This window comes from Sebastes umbrosus, chromosome 21, assembly GCF_015220745.1.
Source record: "Sebastes umbrosus isolate fSebUmb1 chromosome 21, fSebUmb1.pri, whole genome shotgun sequence".
In the NCBI taxonomy this organism is placed as follows: Eukaryota; Metazoa; Chordata; class Actinopteri; order Perciformes; family Sebastidae; genus Sebastes; species Sebastes umbrosus.
In genome coordinates, this window is record NC_051289.1 from 843,696 (window position 1) to 868,695 (window position 25,000).

At 42.8% G+C, this 25,000-nt stretch overlaps 2 protein-coding genes across 2 annotated transcripts in view; both read left to right on the plus strand.

The window, feature by feature from the left end:
* Positions 1-25,000, plus strand: part of LOC119480982 (NACHT, LRR and PYD domains-containing protein 12-like) — a 705,305-nt gene that overhangs the window by 454,086 nt on the left and 226,219 nt on the right. The window lies entirely within an intron of this gene.
* Positions 1-25,000, plus strand: part of fars2 (phenylalanyl-tRNA synthetase 2, mitochondrial) — a 76,204-nt gene that overhangs the window by 12,494 nt on the left and 38,710 nt on the right. Inside the window, 1 exon segment of the mRNA XM_037757671.1 lies at positions 24,270-24,430. Coding sequence (XP_037613599.1) covers positions 24,270-24,430 — 161 coding nt within the window.

A 25,000-nucleotide genomic window follows, 5' to 3' on the forward strand; every position in this document is an offset into this window, starting at 1 on the left:
CAAAAAGTGAAAAAATTACCACCAAATAACAGAAAAAGTAAAAGTCAAATGTTACAAAACTGTATGAAAGGCTCAGATACCTCCCAAAATAACATCCACATTTAATAAAAAGGGACTCCTACTTTATTAAAAAGATCACAACAAAACTCCTTTAGAAAGACTGAAGTTAACGTTTGAATCCGGCGTGCTGAGGGTGAGAGGCGTTTTATTGCTTGCAGGCAGCGAGCTGTTCTCCCGCTGAGCCGACGTTCATCCTGCAGCTTCACTGAGCAACGGGACAAATCCCCAACACGCTCCTCTGGCGGCCGGCTCTCTGGATGTTTGTCGGAGTTTTAGCCTCCCGTACGAGCGTCTCTGGGATTTGTCCTACGAAGACACTTTGGCTCTGCTGCCTTCAGGGACTCTTGCTCATGTTTGCAGGTCTGGTGCTGCCTGAGCTGTAGAAAATGCCTCTGTGGAAAACTCACTCTTTGCCGGCTGTGGCTCGGAGTGTAGAGCGGGTCGTCCACCAATCGGAAGGTCGGTGGTTCGATGCTCCGGTCACATGTCGATGTGTCCTTGAGCAAGACACTTAACCCCAGACTGCTCCCGAGGGCTGAGCCATCGGTGTGTGAATGAGTATTTAGATCAGATCCTGATGGGCAGGTTGACTCCTTGTATGGCAGCTTCAGCCATCAGTGTATGAATGTGTGTGTGAATGTTGACATGTAGTGTAAAGAGCTTCGAGTGGTCGGAAGACTAGAAAAGAGTTATATAAATACAAGTCCATTTACCATTTACCAGATGGTGATGGCCAAAAACAAAAACCAAGATGGAGACGACCAAAAAAACAAAAAACCAAGATAGTGACGGCTAAAATGCCAAATTTTAAGGGTTTGAAAGCGTCAGTCCGTAAACCAAGAGCCCCAGACCCCCCAGGGGTCCCGGACCGTCGGTTTACTGTGGGTCACAGATGCGTTGCTTTTCTTACAGCTGCTTCACAATAAGAGTCTCCAGGATGCGTTAATGCGTTAAAGACGTTAGTGGCGTTTATCTGGGCTCTCTCTTTGTGTTTAGTATAGTTGTGTAGTGCTTTGTTGTGGAGCATTTTAAATCAAAGTAAGATAAGTGGTATCGTATTGGGAACGATGCCCAGCAGTAGTGAAGCCTGCAGGTGTCTCGGCCTGAAATAACAACAGTAGTAACAGTGTTCACGGTCAGAGCGACGGACCAATCACGGCCCAGTTCTCTCTCTGCGTTGACTCACGGCCACATGGACTGAGTGTGTTGGTCATATAGACAGTCACAGTCAGATTGTGTGGAGGCTGCTCCGTCCTCTGGTCATTATTCACTGAGGAGCAGTTGGGACGAATGAATCTCGCTGCATCTGTTCTGTTCTGATCGACTGTCTCGCTGTCTGTGCAGCTCCGTGTCCTGAAAATCACCTCCTCGTACAACTAAACTGCCTTCTCAGTTACGGTTGGAGTATTTTCTCCTGGATTACGTTTGACTTTGACGTATCACAAATACGTCTGTAGTGATAGCCCTCCAAAGGCCCCTCGGCATCGGCAACCGACACACGGAGGCGACCTTTAGCAACTGTATGTGAGGAACCGAGCTTTCAACTAACTCCAATGTAAACCCACCCTCGGCGTTATTCAACGGTCGCAACAAGTGACGTAGTCAGTGACGTAGTCAGTGACGTGAGTCCTTAGTATCGTCAGTACCTTGAGTTGTTGACACGCCGTCCCCGGTCCATTCAAAAGTAACACTAGAGGGGTACCTCGTGTGTTGGTCCCCGATGCCGAGGGGCGCTGACCGAGTGGCGGTATGTGACGAGTCGGGAGTGAGAACGTGTTTTTCAGAGCAGGTGATGTCGTACATCAAGTGACCGTTAAATAACGTTACGACCGTTTTAAACAACCTAACTAGCGTAGTCATCTCAAGCCGAACCCTGAGGAAGATTAACTGTTTCCATTCACAACGTTAACCACGTGTTTAAAACGGTTTAACACTGCGATCGTACTAGAGCTCATCACCATCACCATCATCATCGTCGTCATCATACATCTTCATCGTCACCACCACCTCCACATTGGAATGTATGGGGACATGTAGCAGGCTAATATCTGTTTGCCAGTGTGTGTGTGTGTGTGTGTGTGTGTGTTTATTTATCACCATCTGTGCACTTCACCAGTTTGCCTCCATCAGACTCTGAACCACCTGACTCAGCAGTTAGTGTGTGTGTGTTACATGGTAAATGATGCACAGCTGGTGTCTGCCCAGCTTTCTGCCAGAATGGACTATCGTCATATGAGCACACACACACACACACACACACACACACACACACACACACACACACACACATACACATCTCTTTGTCTTTGCACACCTGTGAGGACGCTCATGGACATGATGCCAACATACCTCTGGTGGTCCAGCAGCACCAGTAGAACCGTTAACCACCCAGATGGTTCCGTCGTCTCTACGGAGCCCAACGCTCTTTGTATTGCAGCTTTTCTGCTTTATTGGGTCGAACAAAAAAATGGAGGCCGACATGGAAGGCCGCCCGTTAGCTGCTTATAGACGCCCGTTAGCTGCTTATAGACGCCCTCCAGCTGCTTATAGACGCCCTCCAGCTGCTTATAGACGCCCTCTAGCTGCTTATAGACGCCCTCTAGCTGCCTACAGCCGCCCGCTAGCTGCTTATCCACACCTTGAGGTAGGCCTTAAGGTGATGATCACCTGCATGGCCTCTTTTAACTGTAATCTCTCTGCTTTACTAAATTCAAACACATCTTCTCAAGCTGCTCCTCATTCCCCCCCCACGCTCTCCTCCGTTCTCCGTCTTCGTTTCAGGCCGTGTAATTAACCAACTCTAATTACCTGCAGCTTGTTATTTAGCTTGTTAACACGCATTAATTAAGAGCAGTTTTGAAAAATACAAACCCTCACCGCGCATCATTTATTAATGTGTTACCTCGCCACAGCGGTCGCTGCAGCGGTCGCTGAGGAATGACCAGGACAAAGCTGCTCGCTGTAGTTCTGGCATCAGTCTCAGATGACGGGGTTTTTAATGGTCATTTTGAACGGCAGCGCTCGCTGACCCTCCGGCAGGTGAAATACCGTTTAACAGCCTGCTGTCTAATCTCAGAGATGCATGGCGTCAAAGAGAGGAAACGTTTTCCTCATTCGCCGACGGCCTCCGGCAGCCGGATCCTTAAAATGTCTCAGTGTGAAATATGTGTGCGAGTTTCTCAAGTGATTCTCATCTAATACAATTTTAATGCAGCTCTGTTTAACTCATTAGTGGCGTCTTTAAGGTGCTTAGAAAGGCATTAACGTTGTCAGAGAGGGCTTCAACTCGAAGAGGTAGAAAGGACTTCCTCTTCCTCTCCTCCACTAGTCCATCTCTCTCCTTTCACTCGTCCGCATCTCACAGGAAAGTATTTTCACCACATCACAGGACTTCAGGTTTTACTTTCAACATGATGTGTGGAAGTCGAAGGGTTAATATCTCACATCCCCAATAACCTTAATGACTTTATATCTAGAGCAGCTCTTCAGCTCCTCTCCAGTGGCTCCATGTATCATAGTTGTAGGTCTATGGTACGACGGTACGACGGAGTATTAGGGCCACGTTGAGGGAAAAAAATACATCTGAGATTTAGACAATAAAGTCGTAATATTATAAAGTAGTAATTTCATTTTAATATAACTTTTTTTCTCGTAATATTGCGACTTTTTTTCTCGTAATATTACGACTTTATTCTCATAATATTACGACTTTTTTTTCTCGTAAAGTTATGACTTTATTCTCGTAATATTACGATTTTTTTTTTCTCGTAAAGTTGTGACTATATTCTCGTAATATTCTGACTTTATTGTGTAAATCTCAGATGTGTTTTCCCTCAATGTGGCCCTAATACTCCGTAGTACATTGTCTCTTTGTCCCTCACTGCATTAGATTGATATACTATATACTTAGACTGTAAACTGAGTTACCTTCATCACAATGATCACATGTTTTGCGGCTCCAGACAGATTTTTGTTTTTGTTTTTTTGCCTAAAATAGCTCTTTAGCTTGTAAAGGTTGCTGAGCCCTGGTCTAGTCTGTTAAGTAACGCAACTTCCCGTGTTGTTTAAACCCAAACCATAGAGAAGTTGTTGGAGAAGCAGAGAGCCAGACCTCCTCTGATAGAGACGCTTTCAGCTTCACAGGTGTGTTAAAGGTTACAGTCAGTGTGTAACATGAAGTCATACACTGAGAGCAGACGTATCATTAAGCTCACGACCTTCTTCCCCTCCTCCAACCTGACACCCAACATGTTCTTCCTCCGAGGCCTGAACGCTGCAACGAGATGTTCCCACTTCTTTCCTCCGCCTGCTCTCTGTTTTACAAAGAGAAGCAATAAATGTGCTGAAAGGTGAAGCAGTGTTTCATCCGGTGGAGGATTTGCTGTTCTTGTTCATTAGCACTCATTCACCTGCTGGAAATCCTGTCACACAGTTCAGGCTTTAGAGCCTTGCTCAAAGGTAAACCATCAGTAGTGGAGGAGCTCAGAGTACTTTGAGGACAGTTGAATGAGAAGGATGAATGAATATTAGGGCCGTAAATCGATTTAACTATTTAATCCTGATTAATCACACATGTTTTTATCTGTTCAAAATGAACCTTAAAGGGAGATTAGTCAAGTATTTAATCCTCTTATCAACATGGGAGTAGACAAATATGCTGCTTTATGTAAATGTATGTATATATTTATTATTGTAAATCAATGAACAACACAGATCAATGACAGATATTGATCCAGAAACCCCCACAGGTACTGCATTTAGCATAAAGAATATGCTCAAATCATAACATGGCAAACTGCAGCTCAACAGGCAACAACAGCTGTCAGTGTGTCAGTGTGCTGACTTGACTATGACTTGCCCCAAACTGCATGTGATGATCATAAAGTGGGCATGTCTGTAAAGGGGAGACTCGTGGGTACCCATAGAACCCATTTACATTCACACATCTGGAGGTCAGAGGTCAAGGGACCCCTTTAAACAAGGACATGACAGTTGTTCCTCGCCAAAATTTAACGTAAGTTTGGAGCGTTATTTAACCTCCTTCACTACAAGATCATGTTACTCTAGCTTTAAAACTGAGCCCGCTACAACCTAAAAATCACAAGTTGCGTTAACACGTTATTATCGCGTTAACTTTGACAGCCCTATTATATTTACTTGAGCAACAACTTGCTGGATTGCATCGCATTGCGTTGTAACAGAAATTGAGCCAGGTTCAACTTCTTTGCAGACGATACTACGTTGTTTCTTTAGTGTAAGTTTGGAGCATTATTTAACCTCCTTCATGACCAGCTAGTCTGACATGGTTGGTACTGATGGATTCATCAGGTTTTATAGTTTACTATGATACCAGGATCGGACCTTTATTCTGTCTTTGTTTCAGACTTTTTTTCAGATTTGTTTTCGGAAGTTTTGTCTGAATTTTTCTGACTTTTTATTTCGGACATTTGTTTGATAATTCTCTGACTTTTTTTCGGACATTTTTCAGACTTTTCATTCTGCACAATAATTAGCCATGTGCCTCTGTTTGTTGCAGGGAGACTGTGTATTTTTGGGGCAAATTTTGACTTTTTTTGTCATTTGTTACGTAACTTCCGTACTTAAGTAACGCCACTTCTGTAGTCATTTTAACCCAAATTTTAACTTATTTTTCACATAACTTCCGTACTTAAGTAACGCCACTTCCGTAGTTATTTTATCCATAATGTTAACTTATTTGTAACTTCCGTACTTATGTTATTTTAACCCAAACCAGGATCTTTTCCTAAACCGGGTAGTTTGCTGCAGAGGATCGCACAGACGCACTGATCGCTCATGTTTCTGCACATTCGAAGGAAAACGCACGAAAAAAAACGAAATAACTTTTAATCAGATATCAAACGAACCATTTTATGATACGTTACGTTACATGTGCAGATACAAACTCAACACATCCTGCAGCTGCTACTTAATGGCTCATTATTCAACTGATTAAAGTCTTGGTCTCCCAGCATTGCTACAGACGTTTCAGTCCTTTCAATACTAACACTGAGCAGAACCAGTTTGTCTGCTCAGTCCTCCGCCGTCAGCACCGAGTTAAAGCCGAGTGAAACAAAGCGTGGAAGAACCTCAGCGCTGCGGCGGGCTGTCTGAAGACGGATACAGGTGTTGATTCCTGTGTAACCCCGGGGAAATACCTGAATACAACAGGAGTACTTTATTAGAGGCAGTCTGGTGGAGCAGAACGGCAGCCGGGGTGGCAGAGATTTATTTCATATTGATAAAAGTAAACCATAGCCTGCTGTGGAGCGAGGGAGCAGGAAACCTCCTGTAGATCAACTCACTCTCACAGGTGGAATGATTTGCTTTGTGCAGGGTTCAGATACAAGAGCATCGGTGAGGTCCAACACTGATGTTGGTGATCACATTGAGGTCAAGTTCTTCCACACTGAGCTGGAAAACCATCGTTGAAACAGGGAAGAGTCAAACTTTATTCAGTTATTCAAACTCATCATTTCTTGTATTGTAAAGTATTTACTGTGAAGCAGCTGCAGGACGTGTTTGGTAAATTACTGTTTTTATGAATGGAGTCTGGTGGCTTTGAAGAGAGCGATATGACGGTTTCAGTTCCCCGTCAGAAAGGGCTGTCTGCCGGCGAGGTAAAGACGTGAAAATATTCTAAATATAGCGTATACACTGAAACTGAACATACGTTTTTGTACTGCTGCTTTACCTCGCCGTCAGACAGCCCTTTCTGACGGGGAACTGAAACCGTCATATGGCTCTCTTCAAAGCCACCAGACTCCATTCACAAAAACAGTAATTTAACCTCTCAGAACAGGAGAGTTGCTGCTCTAACGCTGCGTTGATCAGTTACTTAGTTTGTGTTATTGTGTGACTTTCTGATTAGTTACTGTATGTAATGTTAATACACTGACTATAAGGATATATATATATATTTATATATATATATATGAAGGGAAAACAGCATTTTCGTGGTAAAACATGAAATGTTGGGATTTGAATACATAAGGAAAACCACTGGGAAGATACAGGAAGATATAAAAAATAAAAAAAATAATGCACCCGCCCTTTAATCGTGAAAGTTTATTTATGACATTGAAGCTCAGTAACTGTTGACGTGATTGAAAGCTCCTGAGTTGAGAATGTTTTGATTGAAACTGTCGACAGTCAGACGGACTTTATGGTCATGCAGCGGTCATATTTCATATTTCACTTCGTTGCAACAAAAAGGTCCAAACCAAAAGTTGGTGGTCAGTGGAAGGTAGTTCAGGACATGAATGACACATGATGTCCACAAACAACAGACCTGATTGATTAATAATAGCGTCGGTGTGGGAGCCAGCAGGCGATCGGTTGGTCATTACTGGCGGAGGGAAGGGTTGAACGCCGGCAGCAGACTGCACAGATAAATCACTGTGAATAATGTGTGAATCAGACTCTGACTCTTCAATATGCCCATCGGACAGCACCTTATATCCATCATGCTTTTAACCTACAAGCAAAACATTGGTTTTAATGTATGTGCACTCAGTAGATTGTAATGTGTCCCAGCTTCAGAGGTTAGGTAGTCAAGCCCACATTAAATATTAAGGTTGGGATGATACACCTATCTCCTGATGTGATACTATCCATTTTTAAGTATCGCGATTCGATATTCTGATTTATTGCAATATCTGAATCGATTGACAGCCCCGATCTTAACTAATTAGTTAATTATATTTCATATTAATAACCTCAATCTGAACTAAGATAAATGTAGTGGAGTAAAAACTACAACATCTCCCCTTTTGAGATGTAGTGGAATAGAAGTAGAAGGTAGTAATAGAAATACTAGTAAAGTATGTCCTGTACTTGAGGTAAAGGGACTGTTAGTAAGAATCATAAATGCTTGTTAACAGCTTCACCTGTGGCCGTTAAGTCAACTAAAGTCAGCGTTCTGTTGCTGGCGCTTGTGCTCGCTCTACATAGACATGAAGGAGCATCGCTCAACACAGTGAGGAGACACACGTCAGCTAAAAGCACAATATCACTCTATATTTCAGCTGCTTGGCAGTAATGTTAGCTGACCAGACCAAGGTCTCTCCATGAATCAATGCTGATCCTAGTGTTGGCTTTTCCTGCCTCAGCCTCCCGACCGCGGCCGGAGGGAACGGGGGAGACGCCGGAGTTTTGGTCGGAGACGATAACGTTTCTCTCTGCGGAGCCCCGTCACTTCACAAGACACGGGAAACCTCTGTTGGTCTGGAGGAGCTGCAGCAGTTATTTCTGCACAAACGTCCACTGAACATTCACTAGATATTCTCAGAGCTAAACTAACTCTTCTGCAGTGTGGAGTGAGCAGCATGCACGTGAGAGGTGGAGAGAGAGAGAGAGAAGGAGCGTGGTGTGTGAGTGAAGGCAGGCAGAGGAGCAGAGGAGCAGAGGAGCAGAGACTCCGGTCCTGGAGACCAAAGCTACGGTCTCCCCCGCGTCCTCCGACCGCGGCCAACACTGTTTAACAGCTTCACCAGATACAACCAAGAGGTTTTGGTGCTTCACTGGAGTTTGTGTTGGAGTCTGAGTCTGAACAGCGTAGACACACGAGAGACCATGAGACACCGACCCGGGTGATTTATACGTGTAAGAAGTTCCAAACAGGAACTTTAAGTTCAGTTAAATCATCTGTTTTTATGATTTATTCACGATGAACCTGAAGTAACGCAGCTCTTGTTATACTCACACCTGAGCGGCTGTGTCAGGTGTGAGGTGTGACCGAGCTGATGTAGAAACGAGTCCGGGGCGTCTCGTTTATCCGTACTTCCTGTCCCGATGAGCCTCCGGTGGGGCGGAGCTGCTCTCTACGGCGCTCTGAACTCGTCACAGAGACGATGTCAGCCGCCGCTCTGCCGTATAAATTATCACTCGGCTCTTACACTGCGGAGTGTGTGAGGAGAGTCAGAAGTCTGCGGCGTTGTTTTCATTCTGCCGTCAGCAGCGAGTCCTCGGAGACGCCGCTCACACACACACTCGGCTCGCGCTCAGCTCGGCGTGTCAGTCTAATTAACATGTAGACGTCTTTATTAAGGTAATAGGCAGCCGGCCTCTTTTCTCATTACACAGCGCTCAGGTTGAATCACTGTTTGGAATAACTTCACCTCTCTGCCAGCAATTAATCACGTCCGACGCCGTTAAACATCTCCTCTCCTCTCTCTTCTTTTTCTTTTTGCTCCTGTCATTGTGCGAGGAGAGAGGGGGAGAGAAGAGGCGAGGTTAAATGACGAGGAGGAGGTCAAACAGGAAGTACATGTATGTGCACGTGTTAGCGTGAATCAGCGGTACACAGATGTGTTAGAGAACATCTGGTTCAGTCAACTACAACTCCCAAGATGCATTTCGTTACGTAACGTCCAATCACAGAGCTTCAAATTCTGTTATGTGCATTAAAAAACTCCTAATTTACTCAAGTACAATGTTGAGGTACTTCTCCTCTACGACATCCCAAAGGGAGAGATTGTACTTCACTGTACTACCTTCTGTTTAGTCCTGTAAGCTTCTTACATCTTGCTGATGTATATAGTGTGTTATTTTATGTTTATAATTTAGATTTGTTATGCTACTTGTAGTCGTCGGGTGTATTTATAGTGTATTCTAATATTCTTTATATTTAGTTAATATAATAATTCATCCTCTCACCTCCTGAAACACCGCCACAGTTCCTCCTTTTCTCCTTCTCTCTCTGTCTGTCTCATGTTTCATCATCAGTGCAGATAAAGCACCGCCTGCTCTTTATTCCCCCTGATCTGATCAGTAGGACTCAGTTTAACCCTTCGTCGTCCTGCCTGTTCGGTGTTTTTCATTAAAACACGCGTCCATACGGGCGGATAAACTGTGTGTCCTCTCTGGACTACAAACTGGATAATGAGACACGAGAACATCACCAGCAGAAGGAGGGAAATCCCCTCAAGTCCAACACACCTCCACAAACACCGCCGCCGTGTGTGTGTGTGTGTGTTTACTCGTATGAACGGCGGTGTGTAGCTGTGTTTCTGGCTCCGTCAGCCTCTCCATCTGTCGACCTCCGTCACAGTCGGGACATGTTGGGGTGAAACCACGTCTCCTCCTCAGACTGGAGAGAAACGCTCCACAGTGATCCTCGTTAAAGGAACACGTTTGTCTTCGTATCTCTGAGCAAATGCTGCTTTTTGTTTATAGGTTATATGTTTCAGTTCATATCAGTGTCCCCCCCCCCCCGACTAGAGACCTAGAGCATTCAGAGGATGGATGAATCAAGGCCGAAGAACAGTCCAAAAAATGTCCGAATAAACAGAAAATATTGACAATAAGGGGGTTTCTGAGCAGTTTTACACAACACAAGTGCTCGCCATCCAATCGCCGAAAAATGCAAATTCTTGCAGAAATCTCCAAAATGTCAAAAGTTTTCGATCCCAAATCTCAGCATGTCTTTTTCCATGATGTTCCTCAAGGTCTTGGTGTCTTAATGTGGTATTTTGGAGGGATTATTGATCATTTTTATCAATTCTCCAGTGGTAAAAAAATGGTTAAATTTAGCACCAAATCTGAGTAACAAATGGAATCAACTTATGAGACATAACAGAGCATGAGGATGACTATCATATACTTCTATCATCATGTTCTAAACCCTTACACACTTTCACAGTTTATTTTAATGAATGAATTCATGTTTATTTCTGATAAATGACTAGAAGAACTTGACACTCAGTGCTGAGCTGCATCTCAAATTAATGTCCAGGTTCCAGCTTTCAGATGATGTTCACCACTTCTATGTGACATCTACTGTTGACCTGCTATCTCTCCCTAAAGAAGACTAAACTATGAGTCTCATTACGTGTTTTAAACTGCGACTGTAATCTGGGAAAAAATACTTTTTTCCTTGAAACGTAATTGAAGATGCAGTTCAGTTGTATGGGAAGGTAGTTTTGTAGGAGACGGGGTTGATCGGAGAGAACAAAGAACTGAAGACGTCCAGAATATATGTCAGATATAACTCAGTCATATTTCATCACATGAGTCCATGGACATGAGTCACTGTTGTGACGAAAAGAGAGCTGAGCCGGAAGGCAAAGCTCTCGATCTACCGGTCAGTCTTCGTTCCTCCTCTCACCTATGGTCATGAGGGCTGGGTCATGACCGAAAGAACTAGATGGCGGGTACAAGCGGCCGAAATGTGTTTCCTCAGGAGGGTGGCTGGCGTCTCCCTTAGAGATAGGGTGAGATCCCCCCCAGTCAGAGCTGGTTAATGTGTGGGGTCCCCTGCTGGAGCTGTTGCCCCCGCGACCCGACCCCGGATAAGAGGTTGAAGATGGATGGATGGATGGATGGAGTCCATGGAATTCTTCTGTCTTTACTTTTCCTTCCTTGGTCTAACCCTCGCTGCCTCTCTCATTAGTCTTTCTTTATAATCTGGGCCGCTGTACAGGGACTGTTGATTATCACTGTGTGGATGACAAAGTGTCTTAACCTCCACTAAACAGGGGATCAGGCCTCTAAGCTGTGTGAACAGCTCCACCACCTAACCTCGCCAAAGCCCGGCCGTTTCCCAGTAATCCGCCCGTAATTACAGCCTGATCTCTGGCTGATTGGTGCGAGGACGCTCACACACCTGAGAGGGAGAGAGTGTGTGTGTGTGTGTGTGTGTGTGTGTGTGTGTGTGAGTGTTTCGTACGTTTTGCAATGAGTAGTTTGAAATGAGCAGAAAAACAAACAGCAGTAGGAGGTGGGAAGCTGCGTCATGTACCTGAGTATGTGTGTGTTTTAGTTTAAAGTGGATAAAAATACAAAGAATACAGTATTTGTGGAATCGTGACTCATGTTTGTGTTTGTGTTGGCGCCCACGGCCGAGCAGCACCAACATGATCACAGTAATACACAGAAGAAAAGGAACTGACGATAATTGAACTGATGTTTTTGATCTATTTTGAAGTGATGATGTAAAACCAGAGAGCTCATCACCAGATAGAGACGTTCACGGTCGTCTGCATCAACGCCATCGGTGATGATGTCACTGAGTTAATGACTAGGATGCTAAATTTGGGCAAAGTCAATATTTGGACACGCTGATGATTAATGACGTTCGTGCACACGTTGTGTCAGGCTGTTCTCATACGACAGTCGTAGCTTGCGGTTAAAGGACGACATGTTGAGCTACAGACGCCGCAATTCAGCTGAAATCCACGTAATAGTGAAACAGGAAGTATAAAGAACAATAAACGCTGCGTAGGGACGAGGTTGGGGGGGATAGGTGGCTCAAAAAACACCAGACTTTCACTCAAGAGACCGACGTTCATGTCCCGTAGGAAACCAGAAGTCAACGTTGATTTGTTTGTCACGTAACTTCCGTACTTAAGTAACGCCACTTCCGTACTTCTTTTACCCCAAACGCTGGTCCTCAGAGCTGGATGCATGTTTTCTTTTGTTGGGTTAAAGCTGGTTAAAGGTGCACACACATTGTTCATAAAGGACATCATGTGGAATTCTTTATGGTTAACAGTAATAAGACAAACATTAATAAGCCCTGGTTATTTAGTGTTGAAGCTTCATTGGGGTTAGCAGATGATGATTTTCACGTCTTCAAACACTCAGAAACCCAACACAAATCAAAGACGTGAATCAGAAACAAACACTGGCGTCCGTTTCATCACGCCCTGATTTGTTCTTGAAGTCTGTTTTAATTGAACACAGTTTTTCCCTCTTGTGTCTCTCGCTCTGACCCCCTCCCACTACATTGATCTATAAATGGCGAGGTAAACCCGCCTGTTGCCTGGTTACTAATCACTCTGCATAATTTATGTGGTCCTCATCACTAATTCAGGAGCGAGGCTCAATAACAGGCAGCCGCCGCAGACTGTTTCAGCCCATATTGTTTTCATAATCTATATTCATTACTGGAGGCCGATTCAAAGCAGCGCTCGCACCGCGGGGAGAGTTCATGTTCGAGATTTCAGACACGAAGTCTGCACTCGTATTCAGAGTGACAATGAGTGAAACAGTTGGACAGAATTAAATCTCTCCACTGTCATGGTTACTGTCAGCACTTTGTGACGTTGTTGAGTAAAGTTGTGGACAGAAACAGTAAAGAGAAGCGTCCACATGTTGATGAGCAACATATTGAAGTTTACGGATGGGTAGTCCAGTGTCCCGCGTGGTCGCTCCGCCGCCATCAGTGTGTCGGTCAGTGAATGAAACTGTGAATTCTTTAGAGTTTGAGAATATTATCCTACTTCTAGACCATTTAAACAACAGGGCTGTCAAAGTTAACGAGATAATAACGCCTTAAAGCAAAATAGTTTTAATTCCTTTAACGCATTAACACAACTTATGATTTGTAGGTTGTAGCGGGTTCAGTTTTAAAGCTAGAGTGAAGATCCTGGTATCATTTGAAACTATAGAACCTGATGAATCCATCGGTACCAACCATGTCAGACTAGGTTCTAGTGAAGGAGGTTAAATAACGCTCCAAACTTACGCTACATTTTGTCGAGGAAAGACTGTCATGTCCAAGAATCCGAAAAATATCCGAAAAAGTCAGAAAATTGTCAAAAAAATGACTGAAAAATGTCAGAAAAAAAGTCAGAAGCAAAGACAGAAGAAAAGTCTGATACTGGTATCATATGAAACTATAAAACCTGATGAATCCATCGGTACCAACCATGTCAGACTAGCTCGTCATGAAGGAGGCTAAATAACGCAACAAACTTGCACCATTATTACAATAATAAATATATACATACGTTTACATAAAACAGCATATTTGTCCACTCCCATGTTGATGAGAGGATTAAATACTTGTAAAGTGGTGATGCATGGTTTTCACAGGACATTGTGTAGTTTTCTTCTTGATTTTTTTTGCAGTCATTTCTTTTATTAAATGCTCCAATTTTCTGTTTGCAACCTCCTTTTATATAAAGTCTTTGTGACTGTAATTGTCCTATACATTTTCTAGTTGCACAACATTTGTTTTATATCTGTCATTTTGAGTTGAACAAGCAAAAGTCCATTTCCCCTCTTGTTCTGCCTGTTTGACTCCCGTGTTGCATTGCAGTCATATTTCCCTCCTCGAGAGCTGCCAGTGAGAGTTTCCATCTATAAATCACGGTGTTGGGGGACTGGTGGAGGCTGCCAATAGTCCATTTAGGACTGCGAATGGTGACGGATGAGTGTGTGGCTGTGTGAGGTGAAAAGATGAGCCTCCGAGGGCTTCGTATTAACTTGTTCCTCTAACTGGTCCGATACAGCTGCTGTCTGAAACTGGAACTGATGGTCCCCCTTTAAAATCAACACCAGCACATGGGCCTTTTATTTTGAAATGTAAAAGGATAAGTGGATGAAGGGATGAAGGAGGAAGTAAGAGAACAGTGATGGACGGCAGAGTGAAGCGGAGAGCTGGGATGAACAAGTGCAGGTGGAATTAAAAGAGACAAAAGGAGTGATGGTGGGAACGTTGAGGAGAAATGGATGAGGTGAGAAGGAGGAATGAGCTGAGGTGGGAAATATAAGAGTGATGGAGGAGGAAAGAGGAGAGGCTGTAAATGTAGGGATTAGAGAGGTGGGGAGGAGGAAGGAGGGATGGGAGGAAGGGGAAACAAAGAGCAACAGAAAAAGACTTGAAAAATGTAAATGTAGAGGAAGAAGGAGAGGTGAGAGACTGAAAGAGTGATGGTCCAATTTTCACTGGTTATTTGGCACTGGTTTGGTCCAATGTTCATTGGTTAATTAGGACTGGTTTGCTCCAATAATCCCTGGTTATTTGGCACTGGTTTGGTCCAAGATTCACTGGTTGAGTAGCATTTGTTTGTCCCAATATCTACTGGTTACTTGGCACTGGTTTGGTCCAATAATCACTGGTTACTTGGCACTGTTTTTTTCCAACATTCACTGGTTGATTAGCATTTGTTTATCCCAATATCTACTGGTTACTTGGCACTGGTACGGTCCAATATTCACTGGTTGATTAGCAGTTGTTTGCTCCAATATTCACTGGTTATTTGGCACTGGTTTGGTCCAATAATCACTGGTAGATTAGCATTGATTTGCTCAAACAGTCACTGGTAACTTGGCACTGGTTTGTTTCAGTAATCATTGGTTATTTGGCACTGGTTTGGTCCAATAATCACTAGTGTTTCAGCCCAGATTTAGTCCATTATTCTCTGGTGTTTTAGCTCTGATTTAGTCCATTATTCTCTGGTGTTTTAGCCCTGATTTAGTCCATTATTCTCTGGTGTTTTAGCTCTGATTTAGTCCATTATTCTCTGGTGTTTTAGCTCTGATTTAGTCCATTATTCTCTGGTGTTTTAGCTCTGATTTAGTCCATTATTCTCTGGTGTTTTAGCCCTGATTTAGTCCATTATTCTCTGGTGTTTCAGCCCAGATTTAGTCCATTATTCTCTGGTGTTTCAGCCCAGATTTAGTCCATTATTCTCTGGTGTTTTAGCTCTGATTTAGTCCATTATTCTCTGGTGTTTTAGCTCTGATTTAGTCCATTATTCTCTGGTGTTTTAGCTCTGATTTAGTCCATTATTCTCTGGTGTTTTAGCTCTGATTTAGTCCATTATTCTCTGGTGTTTTAGCTCTGATTTAGTCCATTATTCTCTGGTGTTTTAGCCCTGATTTAGTCCATTATTCTCTGGTGTTTTAGCTCTGATTTAGTCCATTATTCTCTGGTGTTTTAGCTCTGATTTAGTCCATTATTCTCTGGTGTTTTAGCCTCTGATTTAGTCCATTATTCTCTGGTGTTTTAGCTCTGATTTAGTCCATTATTCTCTGGTGTTTTAGCTCCTGATTTAGTCCATTATTCTCTGGTGTTTTAGCCCTGATTTAGTCCATTATTCTCTGGTGTTTTCAGCTCCTGATTTAGTCCATTATTCTCTGGTGTTTTAGCTCTGATTTAGTCCATTATTCTCTGGTGTTTTAGCTCTGATTTAGTCCATTATTCTCTGGTGTTTTAGCCCTGATTTAGTCCATTATTCTCTGGTGTTTCAGCCCAGATTTAGTCCATTATTCTCTGGTGTTTTAGCCCTGATTTAGTCCATTATTCTCTGGTGTTTTAGCTCTGATTTAGTCCATTATTCTCTGGTGTTTTAGCTCTGATTTAGTCCATTATTCTCTGGTGTTTTAGCTCTGATTTAGTCCATTATTCTCTGGTGTTTTAGCCCTGATTTAGTCCATTATTCTCTGGTGTTTTAGCTCTGATTTAGTCCATTATTCTCTGGTGTTTTAGCTCTGATTTAGTCCATTATTCTCTGGTGTTTTAGCTCTGATTTAGTCCATTATTCTCTGGTGTTTTAGCTCTGATTTAGTCCATTATTCTCTGGTGTTTTAGCTCTGATTTAGTCCATTATTCTCTGGTGTTTTAGCCCTGATTTAGTCCATTATTCTCTGGTGTTTTAGCTCTGATTTAGTCCATTATTCTCTGGTGTTTTAGCTCTGATTTAGTCCATTATTCTCTGGTGTTTTTAGCTCTGATTTAGTCCATTATTCTCTGGTGTTTTAGCTCTGATTTAGTCCATTATTCTCTGGTGTTTTAGCTCTGATTTAGTCCATTATTCTCTGGTGTTTTAGCTCTGATTTAGTCCATTATTCTCTGGTGTTTTAGCTCTGATTTAGTCCATTATTCTCTGGTGTTTTAGCCTCTGATTTAGTCCATTAGTCTCTGGTGTTTTAGCCCTGATTTAGTCCATTATTCTCTGGTGTTTTAGCTCTGATTTAGTCCATTATTCTCTGGTGTTTTAGCCCTGATTTAGTCCATTATTCTCTGGTGTTTTTAGCCCTGATTTAGTCCATTATTCTCTGGTGTTTTAGCTCTGATTTAGTCCATTATTCTCTGGTGTTTTAGCTCTGATTTAGTCCATTATTCTCTGGTGTTTTAGCCCTGATTTAGTCCATTATTCTCTGGTGTTTTAGCCCTGATTTAGTCCATTATTCTCTGGTGTTTTAGCCCTGATTTAGTCCATTATTCTCTGGTGTTTTAGCTCTGATTTAGTCCATTATTCTCTGGTGTTTTAGCTCTGATTTAGTCCATTATTCTCTGGTGTTTTAGCTCTGATTTAGTCCATTATTCTCTGGTGTTTTAGCCCTGATTTAGTCCATTATTCTCTGGTGTTTTAGCTCTGATTTAGTCCATTATTCTCTGGTGTTTTAGCTCTGATTTAGTCCATTATTCTCTGGTGTTTTAGCCCTGATTTAGTCCAATACTTTCTGATGTTTTAGCTCAGAATTAGACAAATAACAAACTACATTTGCTATTGGACGGATTATTCACGTTTTCCCGTCCGAGTGTTTTTTCTGTTCTGTGTGAACACATGAGTCTGCACACAGATGTCACATTACTCACACAGACGCATCACTGCTGCCATCACGCGTCACGTGACCATTAAACGATGACGTCATCGACAGACGGCGATACGGCTACACACACACACACACACACACACACACACACACACACAGAGCCCCCACCGCAATCAGCGAGCTGTCCTGATTGGCTGGAGGAGGAGGCCTGGCATTGCAGAGCTGAGTGTGAGTAGAAAGAGGGAGTGCAGGGGGCTGTCTCATCTCAAACACACACTGCGATGTTTGCTCTCGGGCCATCTATCCTCGCTTTGTGTCGTGCAATCTGTTTTGGCTGATGTCTGTGCCACACTGCAGCTCAGTTCAATGATATTCTGCCCACACACACACACACACACACACACACACACACTCAGACTGACTGTTGAGCATCAGTCAGGCGTCTTTCCCGGCTTTCTTCTTGGCCGCCTGTACGTCAGCATCTCGTGTGTCAGATGTGTGATTTTTCTTGCGTTGAAAGCTCTTCATTAGCCTCGGTGTCAGTTAATCTGCCGGCAGCTCTGGATGATGTTCATCAGCTCACAGACTCTTCGCCGTTGATCCCGGTGGTTGAGATGATCCAGACGGGCTGACATGCTCAAGATTCTCAGATCTGATGCAGCGGAAGGCGAAGACACTCCTCGCTCTGACACTCAGAGTCTGATGAGTACATGTTCGCAGAGAGTTCAAAAACCCTCCAGCCCAAATGCAAGGCTGTGGTGGAGTCTGGAGCCTCACATCTGAAGGTTATAGACAAGTCCTGCAACCTAAAATGTCCAGTTTATAGACCAGTTCTATTCTGCAAACCTCCGGTTAATACACGCCAAGACTTCTAGGTTATAGACCAGGTGTCCAGTTCCATTTATCCACCATTTGTACACCCAAACACTCCACTCCTACTCTTCAAATCCGCTCTATCAACTTTAGACCAGTCCCAAACCCTCAAATCTCCAGTTTATAGACCAGTCCTACCCTGCCAAGACCCTACTTAGTACACATCAAAACATCTAGGTTATAGACCATTTGTAAACTTCCATTTATCAATCATTTGTACATCCAAAAACTCCAGTTCATACACCCCTTCTACTCCTCAAATCTCAGTTAATAGACCAGTTCTACACCCCCAAATGTCAACCAGTCCTGAACCCTAAACCACAAGTGGAATAGGTGAGTTGTAAATCCCCTAAACTCCAGTTTATAGACCAGTCCAATACCTGCAAGTCTCCAGGTTTTGGATCAGCCCTACTTCGCTAATCTCAAATCAACAGATGAAGTGTACAACCCCAAAAACCCAGTTTATAAACGTGTCCCGCGACCCCAAACCTCCAGTTTAAAGACCAAATCTGCACCCCCAAATCACCTGTTTACTGACCAGTCCTTCATGCTTACACCTCCAGTTATACCAGGCCTAAACCCCCTTTACCTCCAGTTTACAGACCTGTCCTGACACCCAACTTTACAGTTTATAAGCCTGTCCTACTTCCCAGATATCCTGAATCAGTTCTACACCCCCAAACCTCCAGTTCATAGACCAGTCCAACACCTTCAAAACTCTGGTGTATAGACCAATACAACTTCCCAAACCTCAACTTTATCGATGAGTTGTATACCCTCTACCTGCCCTACACCTCATTCCCAGTTTATAGACCCGTATTCCATCCCAGAAACAACCAAACCTCCAGACTGATGCCCCCAACTCTTTTTCCAGCTCTGCTTTTTGGTCTCAATAGTTTATTTCTCTCCATAATTCCAGAAACTAGAAGGAATAAAAAGTTTAGGCACAAGGAAACTCCCTTGAGTTAGTCAGTTAATGTTTTCTTTCCTATCACATCTCAAAGACCAAGATTTGGAAAAAATAATGAGCGGTATTTCAATATTTTTGTAGTTGACAGCATTTAAAAATACCTGGTGAGTAAAAAAATCAGCGATGTTCAGCGCTGCAAACTCTCAGCCACCGAGAGGTCTTCTCTCAGTTGTCAAAGACTTTATGTGAGCTCCTTTTTTCAAGTTAGAGAACCATATTTCTAAGTCTAAAAGGGAAGTTTGTCAAGTGGTTAATTTCTTTAAATGTGGCACGAGATGAATAATAAATGTCTTCGTAATGTACTTGCTTTTCTTGTGAGAAATCCTCCTGGTTGACAGCTTTGTATTTGCTTTAGTTTTACTCTCATTTATTAGGTGGATCTGGTTTTAAATTATATTTGAACTGGCATTAAAAAGTCTCCGATTCCACTCGCAGAAAGCTGCAGTCACCCCGTCTAATTACAAGTGGTGTTTCCTGTCACGGCTGCCTTTGTAATCATTACACTTAATCACAATCATGCAGCTTAAAACCACAACCGCCGACACACAGTCTCTAATAATGCAGTCATAAATATATTCATGGCAAATATAATTAGGAGGAGTGGAGACGGATGAGAGGAGAGGGAGAAGAAATGATGTTTTTATCGGGGAGGAATTGAAGCCAACAGCGGGGAGGAAAGAAACGAAGAGAGGGTTTCAAAATATGAATCAAATAAGACGAGGAAAGGAAGGACACGGGGAAGGAAAAGCAAAGGAAAAGTAAGAGAAAGGAAACATGATATGGAAGATGGTAGACCCCAGTTTGACATCTAGTCTTTATGTAGTTACATTTCAGTATTATGACTATTGTTGGATTCATACTGAGATCAGACGACATGATAACCTGATCCAACAGACGTCAAACGACAACCGTCGCAGCAGTGACGTTTGTGACGTGTTTTTAGTGACGTAGTTCCATACTTATGTTACGTTGTTTTTGTACGGATTTTACTTAGTTTACCTACTTATTCTAAGCCCAACCATGATGTTTCTCCTAAACCTAACTAAGTGGTTTTGTTGCCTAAACATAACCGCGACTGTTTCACATTTTAAAGTCGTGGCACAGAAATGACACGCGAAAATCCTTAAGATGTGGCGGTATTTATACGCCGTCTGTGAGATCGTGTTGGAAATGCAACATGCAAAACGTGCGACAGCTTGATTAACGGTTTACTGTGTGATTCTGCAGCTTTTGCATTAGAATAGAAATGAGTTCATTTGTCTGTTTCTTTATTACATCATCATTACGTTTTTATTCGTTCATCATGTTCATCATCGTTTTTGTTTTCAAACGTTTTTTAGTTTTTTGTTTTGGTCGTGTTTCCATCATGTGCTTTATGAATGATTCTTGTCGTAGTTTCTGTCGACAGCGGAGGAGACAAGAGATGAGATGAAAAGCCTGAAAAAAGGAAAAACAATAACAGCGAGTGATGGAAAACGACAGAAGCTGGAGAGAAAAGACGTTAGAGACTGAGAGAACGGCGGGGGGAATTATTGAAAAATCAAATGTGAGGAGAGGAAAAATGAAAGAATAAATGAAAGTAGAGGGGAGAGAATAGTGACGGAGGTGTGTGAGTCAGAAAAGAAGGGAAGAGTGGCAGAGGAGAGGAGAATGAAGGAGGTGAAGAAAAAGAAAGGGTGTGGAGGAAGAGGAGGAGGAAGAGGAGGAAGAGGGGTCACGGATCTGATTGATTGTGCGTTATGATGAAGTGGAGATTTATTCCAGCGTGTTCCCTCATCTCCCGCGACCCCTCGACCCAGCGCTCATTAGCATAGAAACCACATTCCCCATCTGCTGATTGGACCGGCAGCGACAAGACCAGGATGTAAAGGAGGAAGTGGGTGCGTTGTTTGCGTGCACGGGCGCTTTGTGGACTCACGCACACACACCTACGAGGAGGGATGGGGGGGCGGGCAGGTTACACATCATCATAATAAGCAGAAGCATTTCCAATCAAAGCAGGTAATTCTTCTTCCCGCTAGCTCGCTCGCCGTCCGCCTCTTGTTCTGTGCGTGTGTGTGTGTGTGTGTGTGTGTGTGTGTGTGTGTGTGCGTGTGCGTGTGCATGCGTGTGCATGCGTGTGCTCGTGGGTGTGTTTGTTCATTAGTGGAGAGCCATTTGAATGCCCCCACGCACAAATATTTAGAAAAATGTCCAGATTACATCCCGAGCCTCTCCGCCCACTCCTCACCCCGCCGCTGACCTCACAATACCAGTCTGGAAGCCAAATCACAGCCCGCGGCCGCGGCGCTGCTGCTTGCCGCTAATTATTCCTGCAGATCTGTGTGAAAGTGATGATACAGGAATCTAATCTCTCCCTCAGCGCCTCTTTCTCTTTCTGCAGTGACACATCCTGTTTCTCCAGCGGGCTCAGTGTGACCAGCAGCATACCAACTAATCCTGTTCCCGTCCAAGCACGCCCCCCCATTCACAAACTATCATTCATATTACCACGCTATTCTGATCTGCAACCTCCACGCTCAAAGGTGCTCCGTGTAGTGCTCCACAGAAGTAAGGAGGCGTTTTTCACCTCTACTGCTGGGTCTATATGATCTGAATTAACCCCCTGAGGTCAACGCTGTCGTATACCACAGAAAATTACTCCAGTTACTATTTTTAGAATATCTCCAGAACGCTGCGGTGTAGAGACTTACTTTAACTTGCAGCTGCTTCGTCACCACCGCAGCTTTCTAATGAGGTGTCGGCTGCATCGTCTTCCTTTCAGACGGTTTGTAATCCAGCTTGGAACAACAGGTTTCTTTCCGAGACTTCATAAAAGTAATAAATCCAACAATGAAAGTCATGGGCAGAAAAACGCCGGGACTTCACTTTAAAAAATGTAAATATCTTTTGATGTGTGTTGGTTGGAATGATCATTTTATCTGGAGGTCAGAGGTTTTTTAGGTTGAAAGTTTTTCCTCACCAAAATTTAGTGTAAGTTTGGAGCGTTATTTAACCTCCTTCATGACCAGCTGGCATGACCTGGTTGGTACCGATGGATTCATCAGGTTTTATAGTTTTATATGACACCAGTATCAGACTTTTCTTCTGTTTTTGTTTCGGACTTTTTTTCAGACATTATTCAGACATTTTTCAGACTTTTTTGGACTTTTTTTTACATTTTTTTCGGATTCATCAGGTTTTATAGTTTACTATGATGCCAGTTGACGCAGAATACCTAAACCTAACAAAGAAGTTTTGTTTCAAATTACAACCGCGTGTTTAAAATAGTTTAAGACTGTTTTCCTCGCCAAGATTTAGCGTAAGTTTGGAGCATTATTTATCCTCCTTCATGACAAGCTAGTATGACATGGTTGGTACCGATGAGCTCGCTGCAATCTAAAAATCACAAGTTGCGTTAATGCATTAACTAAATTAGTGGCATTAAAACAAATTTGTTAAACCTACGAAAAGTAATGCGCTGTAATTCCAGCCTGTTTGCACAAAAAGGCGTATAAATGCCACGAGTACGCCGTTCTTGATTAGAGTTAGTGACGCAGTATAACAACCGAGAAAGACCACTTATGGTGGACGGGTCCAACAAACACAGGGCTTTTAAACAGGAGAACGTCGTTTTGGTTCGTAAGTTACGTTAGTGGCGTTTGTTGACGTGTTTTCCGTTGACGTGGTTTCTGTACGTGTTTTACTTAGTTTACGTACTTATTTTAAAACTGAACCTGCTACAACCTCTGAAAGACCATAGAATAGTTGGTTAATGACTAAATTCCTGTGAAACTAATGACATTCCCTCGTTCAGCCTCACAGAGATGCTAGCATGGCTACAGACTCTTATTTTGAAACAGCAGGTCTGTCATTGTTGAACTTTAAACAACTTTAAACTGTTCATTTCTGTCGTTTCACAGCTTTTCCTGGTGGAGTAAATGCCGGGTTCGAACCCAGAGACTCGTGTAAAACGTGTTAGTCTCAGATCTGTAAATTGAAAACTAGTGTACAGCTGATTAAGAGTGAAAACTTCATCTTATAAGTGACAGAAAAAAACTGTGAAAACTTGCAGCAGACTGATGCAGGATCACGCTGAGTACTGGAGTATTTTAATTTGTAGGAATATCCACTGTTTGACTGAATAAACTTCAGGATTTAATCCCACGTTTCACTCTCTGGCTAAATGTTTTCCGTGCTGCGTTTCACGACCCAGACAGAGGTCACGGACTCGGTCTGCGGAGGGTCGACTCGTCAGACAGGAAACAGGTTTGTCTCAATTAGTCTTCGTCCCGGAGAGAGAAACCACTTCCCTCTCATCTGGGTCCCAGGCTGAAAACGCCTGAAATCCTCAGAATTACCCATAATCCTTTATTCCACAGGGCGTTTGCCCTTTGCTTTGACCTGCCTCGGAGCTGTTGAAGAGTTTCGTTCTGAAATGAGAAATCTGCTGTTTGAAAAGCTTCAGAGTCTCTGCAGCAGAATGATTGATAGCACAAAGTGAAGATGGAGCCCAGACTGCAACCGGTACACCTTTAACTCTGAGAGAAGTTTTATATAGTTTTAAAGTGTTTTACCCCCCCGACCTCCGACCGGGAGGCAGCTATGTTATTGTCTGTTGGATGAAGTTACAATCTTGGTTTTTGGTCGTCTCCATCTTGGTTTTTTTTTTGAGATTGAGACCATAAACTCATGTTTACAATGTTTACTGAGGTAATAAATCAAGAGGGACATTTTCTCTACAACCAGAGAAGGCGCCCCCTGCTGGCTGGTAGACAGGATGAAGGTTTAAGACACTTCAGCATTGACTTCACTTCTCATTTCATTGAATTTCAGCCACATCGACCAGTTACAGAGCAGCATGATGATTCATCGGGAGACTTTGTTTTTGTCCAATATTCTCTCTTTTAGCTCTGTTTTTGGTCTCCACCACCTCCTGAGGGAAATATCTGTCTCTTTAGCTGCTAAATGCTCCACTATGTTCACCAGCTGGTCTCTAACTGGGTCTGTCTGACGCTGAACTAGACGGTGATGATATGTTAGCATGTTAAATGTCTATGTATGTGTTGTGTTGTTGCAGCCGGGGCAGGAAACAAGACCGGCTGGGCGTTCGGTCTCGGTCTGGAGAGACTGGCCATGGTCCTCTACGGCATCCCAGACATCCGGCTGTTCTGGAGTCAGGACGAACGCTTCCTCAAACAGTTCAGAGTGGAGGACATCCAGCAGCCCGTCTGCTTCCAGGTACAAACATGCTGCAATTAACAACACCTTTAATTCATGCAACAGATGAACGACGTTTTCTAGCATATCAGAGGCTGAGTTGGTGGTTTGAGGGCAAAACACAATCAAACCTTTTTTGGATGGAATATTTTTATTTATTTTTTTAAATATACATTTATTTATTTTTTTTATTTTTTTTTTTTTATTTTTTTTTTTTTTATTTTATTTATTTATTTTATTTATTTTATTTATTTTATTTATTTTATTTATTTATTTTATTTATTTTTAGCGGTGGGGACCCTGTGAGTCTGAAATCTCTTTTCCAGGAGGCCTCTGCGGCATTGCAAAGTTAAAATTACATATGAAAATTGTTCATTTAATAACATTTTAAATACCATGAGATTTATTTCTTTAGTGTCATTAATCATTAAATTGGACATTCTGTATAAGAGCTTTTGGACGAATCAATTAATCAATCAATCAATCAATCAAAAACGTCATTACAAACAAGAAAGACGAGACATTAAATAGAATAAATTACATGCAAAAACACAATAAGAAATTATGGTTTAAGGAGCGGAGAATATAATA